General features: G+C 43.0%; 1 protein-coding gene across 1 annotated transcript in view; it reads right to left on the bottom strand.

Moving 5' to 3' along the window:
- Nucleotides 1-26178, bottom strand: part of PCNT (pericentrin) — a 174585-nt gene extending 148407 nt beyond the window's left edge. The window contains 12 exon segments of the mRNA XM_006878175.1: nt 3532-3666; nt 4609-4788; nt 6274-6838; nt 8412-8857; nt 17301-17388; nt 17894-18137; nt 19859-19970; nt 21513-21634; nt 22682-22856; nt 23829-23884; nt 25665-25920; nt 26059-26178. Of these exon segments, the coding sequence (XP_006878237.1) occupies nt 3532-3666; nt 4609-4788; nt 6274-6838; nt 8412-8857; nt 17301-17388; nt 17894-18137; nt 19859-19970; nt 21513-21634; nt 22682-22856; nt 23829-23884; nt 25665-25920; nt 26059-26178 (2499 nt within the window).
- Between the last annotated feature and the right edge of the window lie 512 nt (nt 26179-26690).

Raw genomic sequence — 26690 nt, 5'->3', positions numbered from 1 at the left:
GCTTCCAAGGTTTGACTGGTGGGTCTGAACCACCAACCTTGCGGTTAGCAGTCCTGTGCTTATCATACAATACCACACCAGGACTCCACTATGCCACCAGTGCTCCTTAAATAAACAACAGAGAAATTAAAATGAAAAGAGGCTTGAGGCAGAAAAACAAAAAACAAGTACTTATTTATGCTACAACAAATGGACTGTAAAAAACATTATGCTAAATGAAAGAAACCAGACACAAAATAACACCATATATATTTTATCATTTTACTTATAGAAACTGTCCAGAATAGACAACGCCACAGAGAGAAAGTAGATTAGCTGTTGTTAGAAGCAGAGAAAAGGGAACAATGAGGAGTGTTGGGTACAAAGTTTCTCTTTGGGTGATAAAAATGTTCTGGAATGAGATATTGGTGATGTAGCACATCACTGCAAATATCCTAAAAACCACTTTAAAAGAGTGAATTTTACGGTATATGGATTATAGTTCAATAAAACTGCTATTAAGAAACAAAGTCAGAACACCAATTTCCATGAAAAGTGAACATTCTGCACACTCGCTCATCCTGCAGTCATCACTTCCAGGCAAACAGTCTCAGTTCAGTAAGTGAAGCCTTGACGTGGCTGCTGCTGAATCACAGGACAAAGTGCAGTGATGGATAAAAGACTCAGAATTTCCTCAGATTTAATATATTTGATTACAATTTCTTAGCAGAAGGTGTGCCAACCAACAAATTTAAGCAAAAGAACGCATTAACATTCTATCTAAATATATCTCAATTCCTAAGACAATGACAATATTTGCTTTATATGTTTTAATTCTGCATCTCTGTATCGATTGAAAATAAACCTTTCTTTTATACTTTGCAAGTGAGAAAAGATAGCAATAAAAGAGATCATTAATTCTAACACCTATAACTACGCAGCTGCTTCTCCAGTAGCAGGTGCATTAACAAACAGCTGTCTCCTCCGGACTCCAGAATAATTGCCAAGGCCTGTCCTCTCCCAGCTCGGCCATGAGAGCCAGGTGCTGGGGTCCTGCTTTTGTTTGTAAGAAGAAAGTCAACACAGACCTCTGACCTTTTATGTTCTCTAAAGTAACCTGTGGCAACAATTTCACTCAAATACATGGATACTTTTTAATGCTGACAACGATTTTTATCTTATATAATTTGAATGCAATAAAACACATGAAGGTTACAAAAACTTCAAGTCCATTCATAAGAAACTGAAAGCATCATGAAAGTTTTGAATTCTCACCTTGATCAGGAAGTAACATGGGCTCAAATGTCACAATATTAAAATTATACTTTTTATACCACAGACCAATTTTGAATCAATCAATATTTTACAAACCTCTCCTGAAAGAGTTTAATTCCATGACTTTATAAAGAAGAATTGCAGTACACTGCACCTGCCAGTGCACTTTGCCTCATGTGATCTGAAAACCACCACTTTAGGAAAGACGTAGACATACAGTGTCATCATGTGTTCACCTGAGGCTGGCGCAAATGGCTACAACTTTCTGCCTGAGAGAGTGCAAGCACAACAAGACTGTAATGCCCAGTATCCCCAGGCTGGATAAATGCCTGGGGAAAGTCCTCAGGGCAGCACCAAGGGTACATGGCTGTCAGGGACACTAGAGCACTTGGTCGGCAGACTCAAATCACCAGACAGAGGTCACAGTTGCCCCTCTACCTGCCTCTGCCACTCAAAGACTTTGTCAGGCAGCCTACCCCTCCTCCCTCCTGTGAGGCTTCCTTTCCTGGGAAGTACTTCTATTCCTGGTCTCAAAGAAAACTCTGCTTAATTTGCCATGTTACAAATGGTGAGGTCAATGTAAGAAAAGATATGTTTAAAAATCATTTTCAGGTTTTTCTAAGAATCCTACAGAATTACAGGATAAATATCTCATATATTTTAATCATCAAGTTAAGAAATATGTGGAGAGATGAAAGAAAACAAATAATGTTGCATAAACAAATACCAAAGAAAGAAATTCAACTGGTAATGATTTAAAGACATTCAAAACTCTAGTTGAACTAATCATTGTTGTTGCTAAGTGCCATCGAGTTGGTTCCAACCCATAGTGACCTTGTTTAGGGTTTCCAAGACGTGGCTGATGTACAGCCAACTTTGCAGATCAAACCGACTGTGCAGTCCAGTATATTAACCCACAGCACCACACCAGGACTCTGAACTGATCACAGGTTCTTTTAACATTTTCAAAATTTATTCTGTTAACAGATTAGTTTTTAACCAAGAAAAGATGAAAGTGCTCTGAGAAATCAAAACTGATCACATTACACAGTTTGCATCTGTATGCCAGAAGTTTACTCAGTGCCAACGCAGGAGAGAGAGCTCTTAAGGAAACATACATTTCCATCAGGAAGAAATGATTGTTTTCAGAGAACTTTTCTCACAAGCAATCTCCAAAGGGCAGTTCATTGTAAAGCAACCCAACCCTTCTCTATATGTGGAAATCACCCTTCCAACAAGCAGAACTGCCTTTCAAACAGGTGCACAGATATTTGTGGCCCAAGTAAGTCATAGAGACCGAAAAGGAACAGCATGTCCTTTGCTATTTTAGGGACAATAACCCTGGTACCTTGGGAAACATCCAGCCCAAGCTTTTATGTGGTATCTTCTAGTAAGACAAACTTGAGGCAATTCTAAAGGGAAGAGGCATTTCTCACCAAAAACAAGGAACCTGACCTGGCCAAGCCTGAGGCCCTGGATGTGGTGTGAACATCATCACAGGAGGCTCAAAACCCCATATAAATGAGGCCCATGTGGGTCTCATCTGGATCCCAATTTGAACCACCGAAAATGGGAAGAGACTTGAACTTGGATTGAACATCTGATGGAATTAAGGAATTCCTATTCATTTTTCAGGCAATAAAAGACCTTACCTTGTAGAGATAGACACTGAGGTATCTATAGATTTAGACATAATCTGTTGAGATGTGCCTCAAAATAATTTAGGGAGAGGAATGATTTAGATGAACCCATATTAGTATGCTTCCAAGGACTTGGGTATTATCATTGGAATTACGGAATAATTCTATTTCTGCATATGTTTAAATTTCACACCATAAAAAGTTATTTCAGAGGGTGGCGGTAGTGGCTGTATGCCATTGAGTCAGTTCCAATTCATAGCTACCCTGTATAGGGTTTCTGAGGCTGTAAATATTTACTGGAACAGAAAGCTTCATTTTTCTCCCATGGAGCAACTAGTAGATTTGAACTGCTGACCTTGTGATTAGCAGCCCAGCTCAAAATCCACCACGCTACCAGGGCTCCTTAGATCAGAACGCTTGTTAAGTGTTGTCAAATCAGTTTCGACTCACAGCGACCCTCTATAGGGCTTCCAAGGAATGGCTGGTGGGTCTGACCTGCCACCTTGTGGTTCAAACCGATCTTACGGTCCAGAGCTTATCTTGCAGTGCCACACTAGCTCAGAGGTAGAGGCAGCATATCCCACCTCCCTTCCAGTCAACTGGTTTTTTTCCTGTGAAGCCCAGCTGCATGACATACGTCCTGTGAAGAGGCTTTAGTATCCACATCTTCAGTAGCGAATGATGGGATGACATGAAACAGAAGTTTTGTACTCCCTGAACAAGTTGCACCACTGAGAAATACTCCCCTGGAACAATGCTTCCCTGTGACAGCCTATATACAACAACAGAAAAGTCACACCAAAGAACCTTAACATGGCTTCAAACATTTATAGTCATTTCTATGACAAACAGATATTTGTTGTTGTTGTTATATGCCATTGAGTCAGTTCCAGTTCATAGCGGCCCTGTATACAGCATCCGAGGAGCAGCTGGTGAGCTTGAAATTCAAGCCTGACCTTGCGATTCAAACTGACTTTGCAGTCCAGCGCATTAACCCACAGCAGCACCCCAGGACACTAGAATGGGCAACAATACCATACCATAATGCCTCCTAGTGTGTGGTTAACTAAACCTATCAGAGTTTTCCTCCTACTACATCCCATCTGTTCACCATGGGCATGGGACCTACAGGCAGAGGTCACACTGTCCTGAGAACCTTTTGCAGTGGCCCACATGCCCCTCCTCAGAAAGTGGGCACAGGACTCTGTGTATCACTGCAAAGGACTGTACTATGAATTCCAGGGCTCAGGCATGAAGACAGGCTCCAGGCACATGCCCAGTAAAGGCACTTCCTAGCAGACGTCCACCAGTTCCTCCACCTCACACACAAGGGCAGGGCATTCTTCCTGCACCTCTGTCCCTTAAACAGAAAGCCCAACCAAGTAGTAAGAACCTCAAGAGGAGTCAAGGCATCCTGAAGGAACAAGGGACTGGTTGGGAAACAGGACCATGGTGGGGATGAGGGTGTGAGGCTAGGTGCCTGGAGGAGAAGCAAACTTGTTCACAGGGCTCCACTTCTAAATTGTGCCTCACTCTTTAAGCAGTAACCCTGTGAATCCACATAGCCAGTCTGCCAGGAGAAGCCCATTAAGAAGTCTAGAAGCCATGACAGGAAGAAGTCAACAGCACATGTGAAGTCATCTACCCCAGGTTCACATGAGGCTGCTATGGGCCAAGGGCCTCACTGAACATCAGCATTAAACCAAACCATCACCTGCACAGCCTCCTCCTGTGGCATCTGGACCCCAGCCAAGTGCATATCTCCAAGCTCCTGCAGAGCTGCCCGGTGTTGCTGCTCTAAGAGCAGGACATTGGTGCTGACCTTTTCCAGAGCCAAGCTCTTCTCTTCCTCCAGCAGGTGCCGCTGAGCATGTAGAGCCGCAGCCAGCTCCTCCTGCAAGACAGCACCCACCTGATTGCCTCATCTGCCACTCACACTACAGCTCACCGCATACTCCTCACACATCCACACCACTCACACTGTGGTTCACCACAGACATCCAGCACTGACAACCAGTTCACCCCACATTCACCACTCACACTGCAGTTCACCACACACTCCTCAAAATAAATACCACTCACACAATTCACCACCACATACTCCTACCATCTCATCCACAATGATAAACATTCCACACACTTCTTAGTATCAAGTTCTGCCACTACTATATTTAAGCTTTGGCTTAAAATGGCATTCCAGTAGTGCAATGGTTAAGTGTAGGGCTGCTAATTAAAATATTGGCCATTCAAACACATCAGCAACTCTAAAGGAGAAAATACCTGGCAATGTGCTCCAGTAAAGATTATAGCTTAGGGAGCCCTATGGAGCAGTTCTACTCTGCAGACATTGAGTTGGAATCAATTCAAAGGAACACAACAACAACATGGCTTAAAATTCAGTTTTCACGTGTACCTATGTATATTTCCTCCCTTCAGAATAGTCTTTTTAGTTTATTTTCTTTAAACTATATAAAGAAAACACATTTAATTTGAAACTGCAGGTTGAAAACAAGCTTTACTTTCTACACCATTTTCTGTTTGCCTATCATCAAAAGTGGAAAGAAAGGAAATGAAGTCAATCGCCAGAAAGACCTGTCCCTCCAGGAGGCAGGCAGGCCTGTTGGCACACACTCTCGGCATTGGCAGGGAGTTGTCTTCATTCAGTCCAAAGGAACACTATATGGACAAGCAGGACACTGGGACTCTACCACTAGGCACTTGTATTGTACTGCTGACCTAATGAACTCAAAACTTCACAACAAGTGACTATGTCCCTTAAGAAAATTACAGAAAATAGACAAGAGTTGAAGTGTAAAATGAAGTCATCATACGTAATAAGTAAAGTTGCCTTTTTCTTATATTCTTAAATAGGACTGAAAAAGAGATAAAAAATGTGACACATGGAGCTGACTCACCTCACTACCCAGAGCCAGTGAAGGACAAAAACCCACAAGGCACCATCACTTATGAAATTCTTCTGAATTGTGCACAAGACATGTAAAAAAGAGGAGCATCAAATTCCATTTCTTCCTGGTATTGCTGTTAATACAAGTCTGGGACTTCTTAATTTTTAATTTGGAACATCTACTTCCTAATATTTGACAAAGTCCTACTACATTCAGTGACCCATCCTCACATCCAGCAAAAGCAGCTGGTGCACACCCACCACATGCACCTAGTTCGCTCCCACCACACACGATTCATACCCATCAGGCTTACCTAATTCTAACCCATCACACGTGCACACACAAAGACGTATACTCACACACAACAGACACATAGATATACATAGTCATACATGCACACAGACTCTGACCAACAGAAACAACCATAAAGGACAGAGATGGTCCACTGAGGAACCCCCAGTGCAGAGCCTCACCTGATGTGCACGCTGAAGCTCAGCGGCCATGGCTTTGAGATTTTCAATATGTTTACTGCTCATTTCAATCCTCAGGCTATCCTTTGTGCCCTGAAGCTCTTCGCCATGCTTCAGTTTAAGTTTTTCTAGCTCCTGGGTCAGAACCATGTGGTGAAAGGAATCCTTCTTCTGAAGCTGCTCCTCAAGGTCCACTCGCAGCTGTTTCAGAGCCTCCCTGTGCTCATTCTGCAAGGTCTGGATCTCAGACAGGTAGCAGGATTTCAAGGAGTCCAGCTTTGACAAATGTGTCACCTCCAGGGCACTGAGTTCTGCAGCCTGTCTGGTCTGCAACTCAGCCACATGGGTTTTCAAAAGTGCCCACTGCTCACTCTCCAGTGCAGCCTTTAGGGCACCCATCTCAGCCTGGTGCTCAGCCTGTAGCTCGGCTGTCAGAGACACAATGTGCTGCTGGTGACTATCCTGGACGAGCTGGAGCTCACCTGCATGCTTCTCCTGGAGTGTCTTCAGGGTGGTTTCCTGCTCTGCAGCAAACTTCTCTGTTATCTCTTTACGTTCTTCCAAAAGCCTGAGATGACACCCAAAGTGAGCAAACAGCAAATGTGCTCTCATAAAAACACCAACCCTCACTCAGAAACACACAACCACACTTCTGACAGGAAATGTTATGTCTGATAAAATCATCATTCCTTGATTTAATTTTTTTCACTCTTTACACCATCTGCCACAAAATTGTTCTAGATCTCATCATTAAAAATACATGGGACAAAAAGGCCCAAATAAAACCAGAGAGCTCAGAGGTCAAAGCCCAAAGTCAAAGGCATCTTGAGATCACAGACTGAAGGGTAGTCACAGGAAGAAAATTGCATGCACATGTTCACTAGAGAAAAGATGGCAAAGCAGGCAGGACAGTTTCCTACCATGGGCTGAATGGCCAGCTGACCCAGCCATTACACTGAAAGGAAGCAATCTCCATATTTCACCAAGAAAGGCATGACAACTTTACTTATGGGAACCCAAAGACGAAAAGCTTTTTAGAGGTCTATGTTGTGTTTTAAAGTTCATGAATTAAAGAAACTGAACGTTGCTCTGGGTGGCATAAATAGGGAACAGACTGGAAGACATACTTTCGCTTAAAGCACCTGAAATACCATCAGGGTTAGGAAACAGCATGGAGTTTGTAAAACACTGGAACTATAGCCACATTCTCTACTTGGCCCATTTATAGATTGTTGTTGTTGTTATATGCCGTGGAGTCGGTTCCGACTCATAGTGAACCCGTACAGGGTTTCCAAGGATGTAAATCTTTACGGGAGCAGATAGCCTCATCTATCTCCTGCGGAACAGCTGGTAGTTTCGAACTGCTGACCTTGTGGTTCACAGCCCAATTTGTAACCACTATGCTACTAGAACTCCTTATTTATTGATTACTTACTTTTCAACATCCACACATACATGAATTTTGTTTCGATTTTTAAATGTGCTCTCTCTCCGCCAGAGAGATGGACCATGACCCTAGTACCTAGTTCACAAGTGAGAAAGCACAAAAGCTTCACTGATGCTAATGAGAGAGGGGCCGGGATTGGGAAAATACAAGATGATAACCACCAGGTTCAATGGCTCCAAGACCCAAGGATATAGCTGGCCACCACAAGCCCTGACAGGTTTGGATTAAATGGTCAGCACCAACAGAGGTGTAGAACCAAATCCCATTCTTATCTACTTACAACTTCAGAGAAGTATGCATATATGCAGGAAATGAGTATATGCTGTTGAAAAACAAAATTGTTTACTTTTAAAATATGCATTTAATTTTATAAACACTCTCGTGATACACTACTGGTCCTTCTGATATTTTATAAATGAGGTTTAAGGCTCTCCTGCTAAAATTCTGAAGCACAAGAAAAAATAAAAAGGTGCAAAGATGCCTGCATTCAACAACTTAAGAAAAAAAGGAGCCCTGAAAGCACTTGAACACAGGCCTCTGTCGGCTCCTGGGCACTGAACTCAAATGTTAGGATCTTAGACGAAAGACCAGGTGACACCATACTCTGCTCCCCTCTCCCCAAACCTTCACAAAATGAATTTCCCAAGGCTCATCTCACTTCTTTTCTTGCGCTTACCCAATACCCTTCACCCACCTATTCTGGGCCAGCATCAGCTGGAGGGCACAGTCCTCCTTCAGGCGCAGCATGGTACGCTCCAAGGCCTCAGTCACAGGACCACACTGGCTGCACTGCCGAGGCTCGTCCCCAGCTGCCCCGAGCTCCAGCTGCTGCAAGCGGCTCTGCTGCTCCGCTAGAGACCTCGCCAGCTCCAGGATCTGGGCCGCCTGCTCACCCTGAAGCTCTCTCATTTTAGTTTCTCGAAGCTCAAACTTATCTATTATTGCCTGCTTCTCAGACTCAGCTTTCTCTCTCAGTTCAAGGAGCATCAATGTTAATTTTTCTTCAGCTTTTCTCTTTAGGTCCTCTCGTATAACTTTCCACTCTTCTTCTTTTTCTTTGAAGTCTTGTCTCATTAATTGAATCTTCTCCTTAGTTTTCTTTATTTCTTCCTGGTGGTCCTCAACTAAATTACATTTTACCTGCAGACAACATAATTACATTTAAGAGGATTAAAGGGAAAGGTTATTGACAGTAATGACTGAACTGACACAATGAAGACAGGAAGACTCCCATTGCAATAGATATCATGCTAGTCAGAGGACCAGCAAAGTCTCTTTTACTGATAGGAATAGAAAAAACTATTGTTATTATGTGCCATTTAGTTAATTCTGATTTATAGCGACCCTATGTGACAGAAGAACTGTCCCACACAGTTTCCTAGGATAGAAATCACCAGGTCTTTTCTCTGAGCCACTGGTGGGTTCAAATTGCCAACTTTTCAGTTAGCGGCCAAGTGTTTAATCAGTGTGCAACCAAGGGCTTCTTACAGAAGGAGGCTAAACGGAATAAATTTTAAAGTATTTGCTTTAAGTAAAATGCTACCCACATTCTAGCATCTAGAGACAACTAGGCTTTATTTCTAGGGTCGTCAGTTCTAAAATTCACGGGCAAAAGCTAACTGAACAATTGAAACATATAAATATATACTGAGACAATGAATACAGGGACTGGGCACTTTCATTGTTGTAACCAAGACCAACAACAGAGAAAACCAGACATATCAGGGTCCTACTTTTATGTCTAGAAAGAAAAGAACAACGCTACCAAAAAAGAAGAATCAGCAAGTGAGATGAGAACAGTGAACAGTGTCATGAGCTCAAATCTCCTGGTTTGTACCATTTATATTCCAGGATATAGAAAAGACCCTGAGCAAGAAGCTGACAAACTAATTTTGAAGGTATCTTGTAAAAAGGAAGACAGCATATATTCTGATTTTCAAAAAAGAGAAATCAATGGGTCCATAAACCACTAAACATCATCAATAACAAACAAAACCAAACCAAAAGAGTTTATTAGAATGACCTTAATCCCTCTTATGTAAAAATCAAGTAACTGAAATCAAGGTTTGGGGTTCTATTTCTGGTAATGACTAAGTTACTCTAATCAGACCAACTTTCCCAAAGGGAACAAACATAAACTCAGGGGAAAAAAAAAAACTCCCTAAGGCTCTGGAGAATATCCAACAGCAGGAGATCCTGGAGAGCTTGACAGACATTCAAAGACATGTCACTGGGTGATGTGCCCCTGTGAGGTCTTTTAGCCTAAGAGCTAATCCATTTTTGCTTTGCAGATAGAATTCTTACAATCTTACATGTTTGAACCAGATGAGTCAGAAAGTGAGGAGAGCCTGTGTCCCCAAAATTATGTTTTGATTTTGCTACGCCATGATTCCCAGTATTGTGTGGTTGTGTTCTATTTTGTGATATAATTATCCTCCATTTTATAATATGTGTTGTAAACCCAAACTTCTACAATGATGATGCAGCATTAGAATGTGTTCTATTTTCGGTCACAATTTTGAAAGAGGGCCTGACTCAAGTGCCATCTTACTCAAGGACTCAAATCACCATCTTATTCAAGTCACATCCTTGCTTCAGTCACACCTTCTACTTCATAAGAGAAAAAAGGAAAGAGAAGTGAGCAGAGAGAAGGGACTTCCGTACCACCAAGAAAAAAGAGCCAAGAGCAAGACACAGCCTTTGGTCTCAAGGTCCCTCAGTTGAGAATGTCTTAGATCCAAGAGGAGATTGATGTTAAGACACATGCAGCTCTCCAAGGAATGCCAGATCCACAGATGTTGAGAAAAGACAACAGCCTTCCTCTAAAGCCAATGGAGAGAGAAAGTCTTCCCCTAAGGCAGACACCCTAAATTCAAACTTCTAGCCTCCTAAATTGTGAAAGAATAAATTTCTATTTGCTAAAGTCATCCATTTGTAGTATTTTTGTTATAACAGCAGAGGATAACTAAGACACCTAGTAAGGAAAGAAGCAAAGAGAGAGAAAGTGCTGCAAAGTCTGTGGCTAAACCTTGCCCAAATCTCAGAATGATCCCTGATCCACACATGTGTGGGCAAACTCCAAAAGCAGGCCAGTTAAGGTGAAAAGAAGTAAACTAACATTATACTATATATGGTGAGGTGTGGATTCTGAATTCAGTCAAGTTAATTGCCTGCTGAAATAAAACAATACTCTTTGGAAAAACAAAAAAGAATCTAGAATATGCACGATATATTATTTATAATGTCTAGGATATGGCATATGACACACCATACAGATGGTTATAGTTGATCATAGGTACCCAAATACAATTGGGGCCACGCAAGCTGATCAGAGCAGATGTGGAAAAGACTGGGAGACATCACATGTGCCTTGTTCTGAATGAGTCCGAGCACATAGCCCAGCACAGTGCTCTGCTCTTTATACAGTCAGTAAATTTATCAGTGATCACGAGACCTGAACAGAGACAAAAGTGGGGCCCACCTGGCCCTCCCTGGTAAAGAGAACCTCTCTCGGAGGGGTCATACTTACTTTCTCCATGTCTTCTCTCAGATGAATTTCATGCTGCAACTTCTCATGTAAATTTCTATTTTCTATTTTTAAGAGTTCCATTTTTTCCTTTGAGTCAGTCTGAAGAAGTGAGAGTTTAACCTTGTACTCATTTTCCAAACCCAAGACTCTTGCCGCCACCTCAGTTTCCACATCTGAGGCCATATTCTGTGCGTGCTGGAGACGCATCCGTGTTAACTCTGCAATGAGGTGAGAAGGCAGTCACTATGGAATGGCACTACCAAGAACAGCAGCAATGGTGCTCTTATTGTTGTGTGTTGTCAACTCAATTCCAACTCACAGTGACACTGCAGGGCAGAGGAAAACTGCTCCATGGGGTTTCCTAGGCTATAATAGTCCTGGTGCAACAATGTAGGATAAGCACGCGGCCGCAAGGTAGGTTTAAACCTCAAGGTTAGTGGTTCAAACTCACCAGTCGCTCCACAGAAACCCTTTACTGGGTTCACTATGGGTTAAAATTGACTCAATGGCAATTTTTTACAGGAACCAATTGCCACTGAGGTCAATTTTTTACGGGAACCAATTGCCAGGTGTTTATCTCAGTGTTTGATGGGTTTGAACCACCAATCTTTCAGTTAGCAGCCAAATGCTTATCACTGAGCCAACATGGTTCCTTATTGATAGCCTTAATCCACTAAAACCCAAGACCATCAAGTGGATTTGACTTATAGTGACCCTATGTAGAGTTTCCAAGGCTATAAATCTTTATAGGAGCACAAACTCTCCTCTTTCTCCCTTGTAACAACTGATGGATACACACTGCTGACCTTGAAGTTAGCAGCCCAACATGTAATCCACTACACCACTAAAGTTTCAGAACCATCTCACTGATGAGAAGTCAAATCAGTGACCAGGATCCAAGTCCTCTTCACAAACACTCCTTACTATATAGGCCGGAGTGGGGATGCGGGGCTGGAAGAGCACGAGGACCTAGGGATCACAGAAACACACCTTGGACATGCTCTCCTGAGAGTGCAGCCCGGAGCCTTTCTAGTTCCAGGCACTGTTCCCTCTTCCACACCTGGGTCTCTGCCAGGTGCTTGTCTGCGAGGTCCATTTTAACTTTCATCACCTCCTCCTCATGCTGAACTTCAAGAGAGGACTTTAGCACTTCCAAGTCATGCCTGTGCTTTTCTTCCAGCTGTGTCTGCAGATGCATCAGACTCTCCTGTGGAAACACAGAATACAACTCCCTGAGTCACCACTCCTTGTTAATGGAGACACAACTGAGCATGCTTCCTCTGGCTCAAAACTCATAGCAACACATGGCCACACATAAACATTATGCTAGTCCCTGTTAGTGTCAACTTCCAGGGGACCATTAACTGGGGTGTAATAATACTTTCAAGGAGGGAGAAACTCAATCTGGAAGGGATGGAATGAGATACACCACAAGACATTAGGTCTCATGTGCCAAATGTGGTACGAAGATGAAACAACCGAGTCCTCAAAGTGTCCACAGTGACACTGTTGACAACTGTGCATTCATCAAGGGTCTGTGGCAGCCATGCTGCCACAAAGGTCAAGGACACAGGGAGAGACAGTCCTCTGCCTTCTCACTCAATGATGACCCAGTGCTATCCCCACATGATGGCCCCAAGCTCAAATCTCAAGCTTGGGCACCCTCCTGCACTTGGGCTCCTATGTCCAGAACCCACTTTGTATTTCACTGGTGTGCCAGGCTGGAATCCAGAACAGACTCATATCCCAGGTCATGGTATCTCCACCCTCTCCTCAGACCTACATGAGGCCTCCTGAATCTCCTCACACCATACCTACTCCGCAGGGACCACAGTATTCGGCTGTACTCATCTACCCCAGGCCTCCTCCATCATTGTCAACAGGGCAACACACAAAGACAGGGCCCTGCACAGTCCCACATGAGACTAGTCCAGCTTCCTCATATAGTCCTTTCCTCCTCCTCTACACCTTCACTTGACTTGATGACTGTTAAACTGACCTTTATCAGTACCTGCGTGGAGAGACAGAGACCTACACAGCTCAGCTGCTTGCACCCCAGATACCTGTCCTGTGGAGGACACTTGCATGCACAATTGCCTTAGATGCCCACCCTAGATGTGTACCCAATGCCCATGTGGACAACTGCCTCAGACACCTGTGTAGAGGCCCACCTCAGAACCCTACCCTAACTGCCACCATGGACAACTACCCTAGAAAACACCCAAGGATGCCAAATTAGAAGTTACAATTAGAAGTTACATTTTTAAAACTAATTATAGAATTATTATGGTTAGTAATTACATCTTGGCTTAATTTTGATTGTGAATTTGAGGAATGGATGCATTTCAACTAAAATGCTGAGTTTTTAAACAAAGAGTTATTTATAATATTCCTGTAACTAACAAGGAAATTGAATTTGTAATTTAATTTAAAATGTCTCAAAAAAGAAATCTCCATGCCCACATGGTTTCACAGCATTATATCAGACTTTTAAAGAATTAACAAATTCTATGCATACTTTCCCCCAAAATAGGAAGGAACCTCCCCATTTTATAAGCTTGTTTTGCTCCTGATAAAGACAGGAAAATGTAAAAAAACAAAACAAAAAACTACAAGTCAATCCCTCAAGAAAATAGGTATCAAAACCTTCAACAAAATATCAGTAAATATAATCCAGCAAAATATAAAAAGGACTATATACCACTGCCATGTGAGGATACAGGGGTGGTTCAATATTAAAAATCAGTCACTGTACTATACTAAAACAAGCTAGAGAAAAAAGTCACATGGCAATACCAATAAGTGCAAAAAAGCATTTGACAAAACCCAACATCCATTCATGATAAAATTTCTTGGAAAATAGAGCAATAGCCTCAATTTTATAAAAAGCACATATAAAAAGCTTGCAGTTCGTACCTAAAATCAGGAACAAGGCAAGGATGTCCACCTTTACAACTTTTATTCAATACACAGCTGGAAGTTCCAGCCTATGCAATAAGAAAAGAAAATAAACGGCACACAGATAAAAAAAGACATGATTTTCTATGCAGACAACAATCTCCAGGAAGCTACCAAAAAAATACTACTAGAACCAAGTGAAAACATAAAGTTGCAGGATACAAGATAAAAGGACCTAATTATAGATTCTTGAAATGATTTTGCTGACTACAGTGAATTATACTAAGCAAGACAGTTTCCAATATCTGCATATCATATGATTCCACTTATATGAATTTAAGAAACTACTGTGATAGAAAAGATGAGTGGTAACTAGGGGTTATGGACAAGAAGAGGGGTGATTACAGAGGGACAGGAGGGTGGTATTGGGTAATGAAGTTGTCCTGTATCCTAACTATAGTGGAGGTTACATAAATCTACGCATGTGCTAAAACTTACTAAACAACAACAAAATGTCCCATTTTGCTATTTAATAATTAAAAATAAACACCTGACCCACACTGTGGCCACAATAGATGCTCCATTCAGGGCATGAAGCACTAGCTGCACAAATGTCTGGTGGGTCTAGGCAAGCTTAGGAAGCAATTCTGGGAGGATTAAAAATTATCGATCTAGGAACTTGTCCCTAAGAAATAATTAAATATCAAACAGATAGGTATGGATGGATGGACAGACAGACAAAGAGATAAAGAGTTAGAGATAGAGAACGAGATAGAGAGAGATTGATCATCAACAAAGGAAAACTGGAAATAAACTCATGCCAACAATAGTAGATTGTAACATAAAAGATTAACAGTCTTATACTCTCAGGTAGCACATCTGTCCTTATTGACATGGAAAAACCACCCAACTATAATGAACTGCATTGTCCAGCAAAAAAATCTCTAAACAAGTATGGTGAAGGTTTCTAGAACTTTCCCAGTTGAAACAGACCTTTTGTGGAGCCTTTGCAGTGTATAGGACCTTAGGTGAAATTTTGAGCCCCATCCAGAACCTTCTGAGGTGGGACATTCCCACTAGAAAGGACAAGCAGACCAACCTAGAACAGCTAGAGCAATAGAAGATACATCTTCAAAGAATGATCAGCAGGAAAAACCCAAAACAAAAATGGCAGTATGATCGACTACTACAAGAACAAGCAAGTTGTTTGTTGGGAAGCCATCAAGTCCCTTCAGGATAAGCCCCCTCCAAGGCTGAAACTTAAAGGGAACACATGAGCAGGCATGTAGCTTGCTGATGACCACATTGTTCTACTGGTGAGTGGAAGAGGGGGAAAGGCAGCAATAAAGAAATGGACAGAGTTCAACCACATTCCATAGACTCCCCTTAACCTGGGTAAGAGAAAGAGAAGAGGAAGGACTGGTTGGTTCAAATTGTGGTGAGACCTGAGGACTCCTGAGCCCATGGACAAGGGCATAGCCATGGAGGGCTAGAATTCACAGTGAAGCATCCAGCTGATAAGAAGTGAGGGAAGACGCACAAGAACACCCAAACTTGCATTTGACCTAGCCTTGATGGGTTATCAGAACTCGACTAAAGGAAGACAAAAAAACAATTTTTGATAAAGGAAACGAGTGTAAATTGCTACAATTTGATGAACCTGACCTATACTTACAGATGTAGTGGCTCAAAATACCAACAGAGAGGGAAGGAATCTTCATATCAAATATCAATGCTATCTCCTCTGTATACAGGGTAGACAGGGATGGGCAGCTTAGACATTGACTACCTAAAATGAGGGGGCTACAAAGGCACAAAGTAACTAGCTTACAAGTTCTCAAGAGGGAGTTTAGTTTAAAAGTGTGTCGGGAAAGATAAAGTCCCTACTGAACAGTTTCCATCTTGTCTAGACAGGTCTGGTGAAAAGAGATGGGGATAAGATTCTTATGATTCAATTGTGAATAACTTATCATAACTAATTGAGAGTGTCACAATTGTAAAGGTAGAAGTTTTGTAACAAAAACGGTTGAGTAGTTAATCTTACAGACCAGAAATAGAGTAAACTAGGACCATCAAGGGAGAAAGAAGAGCACTAGCCGAATGCGGGACTTTATCCAGAGAAACAGCGACACCAGAGATGGAGGCAGAGATGAGGACATGGAAAGAGGGAGCAACTGAGGACTTTAGACTCATGGAATTAGAAGGACTGAAAGCTGGCGGCCAGGAGGCAGGCATGCAGAATGTGCCCTTTGGTTGTTTATGTTATTATATATTACTGAATGCTTTTGTGTACATCTCCCACCCCAACCACTCCAAAAATAAAAAAAGAAAACCAGAGGGAATGGAAGCAAATACTGTTGAATAATGATGCACAGAAGAGATCGTAATTATTGCAATGAAATGATGGTGTAAAGCCAATGTTCCCTCATGTATACGATCACTCAGTTCACAATAAAAAATAATTTAAGAAAGGATGGTGGTGATGGTGGTGGTGGTGATGTGCTGTGGAGTCAGTTCTGACTCATAGCAATCCTGCATCGGGTTTCCAAGGCTGTAAATCCTTATGGGAGCAGGAAGCCTCATCTTTCTCCTGCCGAACAGCAGGTAGTTTTGAACTACTGACATTAAGGTTAGCAGCTCAACTCATAACCACTAGCAACTTATACTTAACTGCAGTCAAATAAAATGAAAGCTTCAGTTCTTCAATCATAGCAATCACATATGCATAACATGCTCAACAGCCTGATATGCTGGTGCCACCACGTTGGACATCGTGCACAGGGAACGTGTCTATCATCACAGAAAACTGCTTGGATGGTGCTGATTTGTAGGGTTAAAAGTGACAGAAATAAACAGTGTAATGACAATTCAAGGATGAAAGACCACAAAGCCTGACAGTTGGCAGTACGGGGAGTATGCAGAGAAGCAAGATCAGGAATAGATGCAAGGGCCACCAATTCTAATTTCTGATTGATGCCCTAGAGAAGTTATCTCTCAACAAATATGCAAACAGATAATAATGCAAAATGTTAATCTACAGATATATAAAAGCAAGCTTTTTACTACTTGATGGGTGAGAAGAATGAAATGCAGATTTATAAATCTAAGATACTAAAACTCCTATTTTCTCAGTGATAAAAGAAAATGGCCCATCACCTCGTGTTGCTCAAGTTGAAGCTTAAGTTGGTCAAAGTGTTCTTTCCTTTCCTTTTCAGCTGTCTCTTCTAATAATGTACTGGATGAACTAAAAGAGAAAACATGAATTTGTTAATCACTTAACATAGGTCAGTTTTTCATTCTGTACTCCACTCTGTCCTGGGGCACACCTGTGTCAAAGGAGAATATTTTTCCAAGCCCATCTATCACCAGCATGCTTTATGTGGCCTAGCTCAGTTTGTTGTCTCTGTGGGCAATAACTGGGATGGATTCTCAAGTATATGCCACATAGTAACCCAGCAGATGAGGGAACACCCTCAGGAACATGCTGGATCCTAGAGTCTGCATCCATAGCTCCCTATAAATCCCACGGCATGACATGGAAAAATTACAGGCTTAGTCACATGGGCCAGAGACTCAGAGATCATTTAATAATCATTTTTGCTTCAAGTCCCAACTAAAGGTAACCATTTCTAAACTTGAAACCAAAGACTGTTGGTCTCCACTAGGTATAAGACAACAAAAACAAACCAAAAAATGGAAAGTTCTCATATTTCAAATACATATTTATGATGAAAAGTCATTTTATATACCTGATTTCTGCATATTCCAGAAAAGAATCTTCTTTCACCTCTTGAAGCCGTTGCTGTAACAGAGTCAGGTCTTCTTGGTAGTTTTTTTCAGCATCCCTTAATTTCTTTTCAAAATATATCCTCAACTGTTCTAGATCTGTCTCATGCTCCGTTTTCTCTCGTTGCTGCTGTTGTTCAAAGTCTCGCTTTAACTGTTCTAGTTCTTCCACGTGAGATACTGGAGCCAGAAGCTGCTCACGTAAATCTTTAATGGGATGAAAGATATGTCATCATCTTAAAACAAAACACTTGTGAACGATCAGGAGCTATTTCAGGCCATAAGGCATCCTGGTGGTGCAACAGTTAAGTGCTTGGCTGCTAATTAAAAGGTTGGTGATTTAAACCCACACACCCAACGGCTCCATGGAAGACCTAGCAATACCCTCCAATAAAGATTGTTGCTGTTGTTAAGTGCCATCAAGTCAGTTCTGACTCATGGCAACCCTGTATAGGGTTTCCAAGGCTTTTTAAATTCTTCACAGGAGCAAAAAGTCTCATCTTTGTTCTACAGAGCAGCTGGCAGGCTCAAACCATGGACCTTGTGGTTGGCAGTCCAATGCTTATCATATGGTACCACCATGCTCCCATAAAGATTACAGCCAAGAAAACCCTATGGAGCAGTTCTACTCTGCCATATGGTTTTGCTAAGAGTTGGTGTTCACAAGAGCACCCAACAACTCAGGCCCTGAGATATGGTAGGCAGGATTCCAAAAGTGGCTCCACACCAAATCCCAGACCTGTGAGTGCAATGAGGGCCCCTCATGACTTGGCTGCATGACATAGCCCATGCATGATGTGGCCCATGGCACTATAGCCTTAAAGTACCAGATGGGCTCAACTCAAACACAAGAGTCCTCTAAAAGAGGTTTCCTCCAGCTGATGGCAGGAAGGGAAGGCAGGGAGATCCATGGCATTAAGGGACACTCACACACCAGGAGAAGCTGTGAAGATGGAGACGATCATATGGTGAGAACCTAGGGCAGCCTCAAGAACTGACAGTGAATTCGAGGCTACAGTCATCAAGGACACATGGCCTCAGTCACAGTCTATGGAACTGAGTCTGGCCAACAGCCTAAAGAAAGCAGATTCTCAGAGGACTAAGGCAACACCCTGATTTCAAGCTGAGACCAGAGAAAAGAACATAGGCCATCTTGAACTAGGAAAGGGGTGTTGTTTTAAGCCATTCAATTTAAGATGAATACAGAGAAGAGTTTGCCACTCACCATCACTATTGTGATTATAATGCCACAGTTGGTTTATAACTGCTAACGTCAAATAACTTTGATTTCACTGGTTGGTCACCCAAAGGTTTCAAGTCTAAGTTCCCATTGTTAAGAGCTGTCAAGTTGGTTCTAACTCATATACCCATGTACAGGTTTTCTGAGAAGCAATTGGTGGGTTTGAATTGCTGACCTTGTGGTCAGTAGTCCAGTGCTTATCTTAAAGTACCACACAAAGGTTCTCAAACTTGAGGATGAAGCTCACAGTAGGGCCTATTAGCACTGAGATGCCGACAACCTTGCTGCCCCCCTAATCACTTGTGGTTTCTCCTAGCTTCTATCCTCACATCTCTGTGACATGCAGAACCACAGGGTAAGACACTAAAGGAGCCCAAATCACAAGGCAGGGCACAGCCAAGGAGGAAAAAACTACACCAACTTTCAGAGCAGAGAGGTAAGAGTGAAGACTGCTTTGCTTTCAGTTCTGCCTCACAACTCTACTCTTTGTTCCAAATACCACTCAAACGCTAAGCATAATAGTTAAGTTTAGAGGCTTTGTCTGTCTGAATCTCCCCTCAAAGGATCAAAATATCACAACACATGGAGGGGATACCACAGTTGTAAAATCCCAGTCTGGTATTTCAACAATTGGAAAGACAAAACCTTAGCCTTTGATGATTTGAACTGTCAAAATAAAACTCCTTACCCCTCCCTTCCTGTCCATTGGCTCTTGCAGAATTGAGCTGGGACCACAGGTGCTTGATCTCCTCTTGTGACTGAGCCTTCAATTCTTCATATGATTCTTGAAGATGCTTCAGCTGTTAAATTAAAAGCATGACTGAGAAAAGTTTCCTCAGATGAAATGCCAAGGAAGCAATGACATAATTATTTGTGCTTGTCTCCTTAGTGAAATACCTTGGTGCCCACATATAACATACGTGAAAATGAATACACATGAAATAACAGCTCAGATACTAAACTTACAACTTAAACCATCAACAACAGCAACAAGAATAGCTCAAGCAGATAGCAGAACCTCCTAGGCACAAAGTTAAATGGACGTTAGAGTTAGGGCTCCCTGACACCTGATTACTCCAAGAAGTGAAGCACTCTTTTGAAAAAGAAAATAAATAATTTGGGGTTAGTTTGTTTAATGGGAAACTTCTACTCAAGAAAATCTAGAAAACAGGTCCAGCTGAGCTGCATACTGAAACTCTTGCACACAATCACAAACACACACACACTGTCTACATCTCTGCCCACACCCCCATCCTCACAGGCTCTGGTGTCCATCACCTATAGACCCATGAGTCTGCCCATACGTGTGGCCCATACAGGGTCAGCCCAGCTATCTAGGCTTGTAAATAAAATTTCTGGCTCACAGACAGATGCCTGTGTGTATGTGCTCTGTCTGACCCTGAAGTGGGGGTACACTGTGGTACCTCTCCCCACACAGAGCCCTGTAGCATGAATAGCCGCACAGCCACAAACCTGGAGCACCTACTCTCTGCCTGACCATCTGCAAACCTTCTCTTTTGAGGGACCACCCCTGCACACCCATGGTGACCTAAGAGTCACTACTGAGTGTTACCCTTGTCCCCTCCACAGCACCTGCTGTAATAAAAAGGACTGGGATTCACTGATAAGTATATGTGATAACTATCCAGGTGAGTCCAGAGTAACAGATTTTAGCAGCACAAAACCCAGACGTTAGCCAAAAGAAAACGAGCAGCAGAGCACCAGAGCAGAAGGGAGACCTATGGTTGTATACATTGCTTGGTCCTTCCTGGGTTCTGACCATGTGCATCTTAACAAGTCTGTAGGATTTTGCACATACCACCGATTCCATCCCCAGACTCATTTTTCTATTCAATGTCTTGGATTTTATGGCTGGGTCATTGTTTGACTCCTAAGTTTGGTTAAAAAAAAAAAAAGCACTTATGGTCTGAGTGCAAATCTGGCCACATCGCAGAGTTTTATTTGAATATGTAGTAATTTCACTGAAAAAGCATTTTGAATATATGAGCAGCAGAAATATTTCTGGTTAGCTTCTGTTAGGAATTCTTTATTCAACTCTGGTCAGAGACTGTGGTTTGAGGGATATCTCCTGGCACTTGCAAAAGCCATGTGAGATTCTCTGAGTACAAGTGTGAAAATCATCACCAAATCAGTTCACAGGCCATGCTGCTTACATCTATATCCTTACAGTCTCATCTACCAATTCTACCAGAGGCTGAGCGTTTCTTTAAGTTTAGTACTTAAGTTTTAACTAATAACAGACTATGAGATGGCCCAATTCCAAAATCTTTTCAAACCTCCCGAATATACCAAATAATTAATGATGAATAAGCTCTGCTTACCTCAAGCTGTTTTTCTTCTTCCTTTTCTTTGCATTCTAAGTACTGGCAATGTTGAGACTGTAAGTCCTCCCGTAACTGCTGAAGAGCTATTTGGTGCTGAGTCTCCAGGTCCTTGAGAGCACCTGGAGAGCAGTAGAAAGTGCATGAAATTAGTTCACATAACAATAATGTTGACTGTTGTTAAGTGCCATCCAGTCACTTCTGACTTATAGCAATTCTACATAGGGTTTCCGAGGAGCAGCTGGTGGGCTTCAACTACCAACCTTAGAGTTTGAAGTCCAGCACTTACCCTACAGCATCACACCAGGATGTGATTAGCGTATCATAATCAATAACAAAAGTTCCATCCTAAGCACTTTCCAACCAGTTCCTCCTTCTTCAGCCTCTTCTTATAGGAGAACAGCCAGCCAGCCCCTGCTTACCCTCAGACACCTGTCATTCTCCAAGAGTAATGCCACCAGGGAAGATGCAATGCCCAGAGTGTAGTTGGCAATCACAACTTCATCTTTCTTGGGTTGTTGTTATTGTTATTGTTAAGTGCCAAGGAATCAATTCTGACTCACAGCAACTCTGTATAAGATTTCTGAGTCTTTAAATCCTCGCAAAAGCAGAAAGTCTCATCTTTCTCCAGCAGAATAGCTGGTGGGTTTGAACCACGAACCTTGTGGTTTGTAGTCCAATGTTTATCGTAGTAGTCTAATAATTAAGGTGACCTGGTGGTGCCATGGTAAAACACTCAGCTGATAACTAACAAGTCAGCCATTCAAATCCACCAGCCACGCTGGCATGAAAAAGACGTGGCAGTCTACTTCCTTATAATTTTAGTCTTGGAAACCCTATAGGGAAGTTCTACTCTTCCTTACAGGGTTGCTATGAGTTGGAATTGACTCTACAAGTAATGGATAATGTAGTAATTGAATATACAAAAAGCAGCTCTGAAAACTAAAGTTTCAGGGCCTCGCAGCGCCCAGATCCCAGATACTAAAGGGCAACCCCCACTCCCACCTCTGCCCTCACTCCACTCGCCCCCACACCCTGCCTTCCTATGTACAGATGATACTTAAAAACTCATTATCACAAGGTGTATTTGATTGCAAACCAGTGGCTTCCTGAAATCCTTCCCAGTATCATCCCAGCCTGTTCCACCCTCCTTTTACTCAGATGCTCACATTCAGCCTGATTTTTGGCTTGAAAAATCTTCTCCACCTTGGCTTTCTGCTCTGCCAGTTCCTTCTTAAACTGGTTCTGCAAACTCTCCAATTCTGACTGGTGCTTCTCAGACAATTCTTTGCGTAGATTTTCTAAACACAAGTCCCTCTCTGACTCGCAGTCTCGCTTCAGGGTCTAATTTACATAGGGAAAAGGAAGATTATGGTTAATGGTAGATTACTTGTGGTAAAGAAACTCACACTACAAAGGCACGCTCTCCCCAAACTAAGTATTACCCTAGAGATGGTGCCACGGTCCAGCCAATCCTCACTGACTGACTATGGCTGAAACAGACGCTACTACCTACCTAGGCAAGAGTGGCTGAAAGGGCCCAACAAGCAGAATCCTCCACACCTGGTGCCCGCAGCCACCTATAACCTCCCACCAGTGCATAGCAATCCTGCTGGCACCACCACCTGAGTGCCCCTACACAGCAGCCCTAGGAGACGGAGAAGGATGCAGAGAAATAGCATGAGAAACATGCTCATTCTATTGCACCAAGAAACCAGACTCCTCCCCCAGCCACCCACAAAGGAATGAACCATCACGAGGACCATGCAGATGTGTCAACCTGGACAAGGTCCTGCAAGTGGATATCATGTCACCTGACATCAATACAAACTCTGAGTACCGGACAGTGTTTCCATTCCATCATGCATGTACTAGTTGGGGTCAGTCTACCAGACTGATTTATCCTCATCATCGTCCTTTTCCCCCAGCCCTGCACCATGACACTATCTCCAACTTCACACCAGTGCCCATACACACGTGGCCTGTTCAATAGTTCAGTTTGTTTCCACCAGAGCATAGTGTGAAGTCTACTGAGCCCCTCAAGCAATTGTCCAGAGAAGGGGTGGGCACCTTCACCCTTCATATTAAATTAAATTAAATCAACATTAAACAGGAAAAAAGCTCTTCTGACAAATACAAATTGTACAAATAAAACAGTGCTTTGCCTCTGAAGAAAACATGATACATTTTTATCACCACATCCTGTCAAAAACTTTCACTGGATTTTGGTTGAAGACTTTTTTGAAGGTTAGTGGGTAGCACGGATAGGAGGAGGAACAATATACAAAGAAAACATTTTCTGATCAGTCAGTGTACCTCAATTATCTGGACGTTTTTCTCCACTTCGGATTTTAACTTCTCCTTCAGCTCAGCTGCAATGAAAACACAGTAGTAGTTCACAGCAGGCAGTGTCCAGCTTCTCCACACTTGGTCACCAGGGAGAGGCCCCACTGTCTACTGAATGCTCAGATGGTAGGATCTGGGATGAAGCAAACCACAGCAACATCTGACTTCTACAATACACCGTGTGCAGGCCAGAACAGAGGAGAATCCTGTCACCTATATTCAGTTGATGAGCAGGTGGGGTCAGCTTCCAACTCCCAGGACACAGCACCCACAACCATAAGAGACTTTGGTATCCCACTTCTGTCTGGTACCTACTCTGGGCCAGACTCCATGTTATTTGAAGCTGGAGCTGGAGCTGGAACAAGAAAAGACACTTCTAGGATCTAATGGCTTCTTACTCAAGGAGACTGGCACAAACACCCCATGGCACCACAGAATCCTGCAGAGTACAGGGTAAACCAGGGAGTGGTGGGCAGGGCTGGGCATGGACCAGGAGGCTAGGAATGAGCACCTGGAAGAACCCTATTCAGCAGGTATAAATGCCAGGTGAAACAGGAAAGGATACAAGGGAGCTGAGGGAGGTGCAGTTGGCCCAGGCAATCTGAGGACAGAGCAAATAGAGGCAGTACCCTCTACAGGGAGTCCTAACAAACCTCTGCTCTTACTCTAAGTAACAGAGGGATGACTGACTCCCCCAGCACCCACTCCAAAGCATGCCCCTCTACAAGCCCTGGAAGAGTATGTCCCAAGATTTCACAGGAATAAAGCACAGGATAGAAAGGGTACACAGTAAACATTAGTTCCTATTTTCTTTTAAAAATGAGAAAAAATATATGTGTATTTGCTTAAATCTATATGCATAAGGGAGTCCTGGTATGGCACTGCAGGGTAAGTACTGAACTGCTAACCACAAGGTCAGTGGTTCAAACCCACCAGCTACTCCTGGGAAACCCTACACAGGGTCATCAACAACAACAACAATATGCATAAGCAACAGGAAGCATCATAAGAAGCAAGGTGAAAAACAACAGTCAGTCACCTCTGGGTAAGGCAAGACTGGGGTGGGGCCAGAGCAGGGTTACAGCTTGTCAGCATCCTAACAGTTGGGAGTGTGGCTTCTAGTTATGAGATAAAAGTTGAGCAGAGTAGCACAGAAGCCAGCCTAGCACCCCCCAGGGAAGAAGGGTGATAGCTAATGGGCCTAAGAATCTTCTCAAGGCGAAGATGATATTCCCAATTAGGTGGTGGACACAGATGCACAGCCCTGTGAATATACTGAACTCCACTGAACTGCACACTTTAAAGGCATGAATTCATGGTGGTCCCACTCTGCCCAGTGCCCCCAAGGGCCAGGAACAGTGTTAAGTCAGACTTGATAAAGCTGAATCACAGAGAGTCCTAAGATAAATGTAAATAGAAAATGTAAATAGAAAAATGTCAGCATAGGAGTCAATCAGCTTGGAAGGATAAGTTTCAAACATTAACACTGGAGGCCTCAGCAGAAGATAGACACACAGCAGAGTAAAGGAAGCATGCCTGAACCCACTGCACCAGAGCAGAGCGCATATACAAACTCATGGATGCACAAAGCCAAAGCCCAGGGACAGAGTGCCCGAGCAGCTGACAGGCAGCTCCCAAAGCATGGGGGTTGCATTCCTCGTGTGGAGGTTGATCCAGTACAGAAATGTGTCATGAGGATCCATGGGACATAATCACCTGCTACCCAAAATGACAAACAGAAATTTGTACTTTAGAAAATGTACATGCAAACTTTCCAGAGAAGACTGCGCTGGAGGGGTGTTGTACCTGTCTCTTGCCCACACTGGAGTGCTAGTGCTTCTCTCTCATGCTCATGCTGCTCCCTGATGAACTCTAGCTCACTCTGGTGCCGATTCTGCACCAGGGCTAGATCTTGGGCATGCCGGTCATTGAGCATCTCACGCAGCTCAGTCAGTGCTGCCTCCTTCTCCTTTTGCAGGTTGGCCTGTGTCAGCTCCAACTGTGCCGTGTGCATGTTGTTCAGGCTCAAGCGCAGAGCTTCCAGCTCAAGGGCATGTAATGTCTAAGAGGTGAGACATATTGATAAGACCAGAGACTATGCAGCCCACATCCCTATCAGGGTAGGGCCTAGCTCAGGATTGGGGTTTGTCTTCATCCCGCCTTGCCAGTAGGATAGTCTGGGTGGCAGTCCCCTGGTCACCTGGGTCTGAAGCTGCGCCTGCTGCATCTCCGCTTCGTGGGCTGCAGTCACCTGCTGGAGTTCTGCCTGTAGCCGTGCCTTCTCATCCTCGTGTAGATGAGTCAGAGCAGCAATCTCCATCTCATGCCCTTGCTCACATGCCTGGGAAGGAAAGCAAAGGTCATGACCCAGCTCACTCATATGGGAAAGTAGAACTACTAAAAAATAACCATGGAAAAATGCACAACATGGTTAAGAAGTAGGTGTAGAGTTAAAAACATCAGAAAGAGTATGTAGTACAAACCTAATAAACACATGTAATATTAGGGAGCCACTCACCTGTCTGACTTATTTACTCATCATTAAAATGATGAGTGATGTGAAAGAAATGCATGTAAAACTGCCTAGAAAAGGTGAGTGTCAATAAAAACTACACAAGATGGAAGATTCCAATTTTAAGGATCATTTAATAGCCACTAAATTAGCAGAGTCCCGGTGTGGTGCTGTGGGTTAATGCGCCAGACGGCAAAGCTGTTTGAACTGCAAGGTCAGCGGTTCAAGCTCACCAGCTGCTCCTCGGAAACCCTATAGAGGGTCACTATGGGTCGGAACTGACTCCATTGCACAACAACAACATATCAGCAGAAGTGGGT

The sequence above is a fragment of the Chrysochloris asiatica genome, unplaced genomic scaffold, assembly GCF_000296735.1.
Source record: "Chrysochloris asiatica unplaced genomic scaffold, ChrAsi1.0 scaffold00354, whole genome shotgun sequence".
Lineage (NCBI taxonomy): Eukaryota > Metazoa > Chordata > Mammalia > Afrosoricida > Chrysochloridae > Chrysochloris > Chrysochloris asiatica.
The sequence above is the reverse complement of the archived record's forward strand: the minus strand, read 5'-3'. Positions and strand labels throughout refer to the sequence as shown.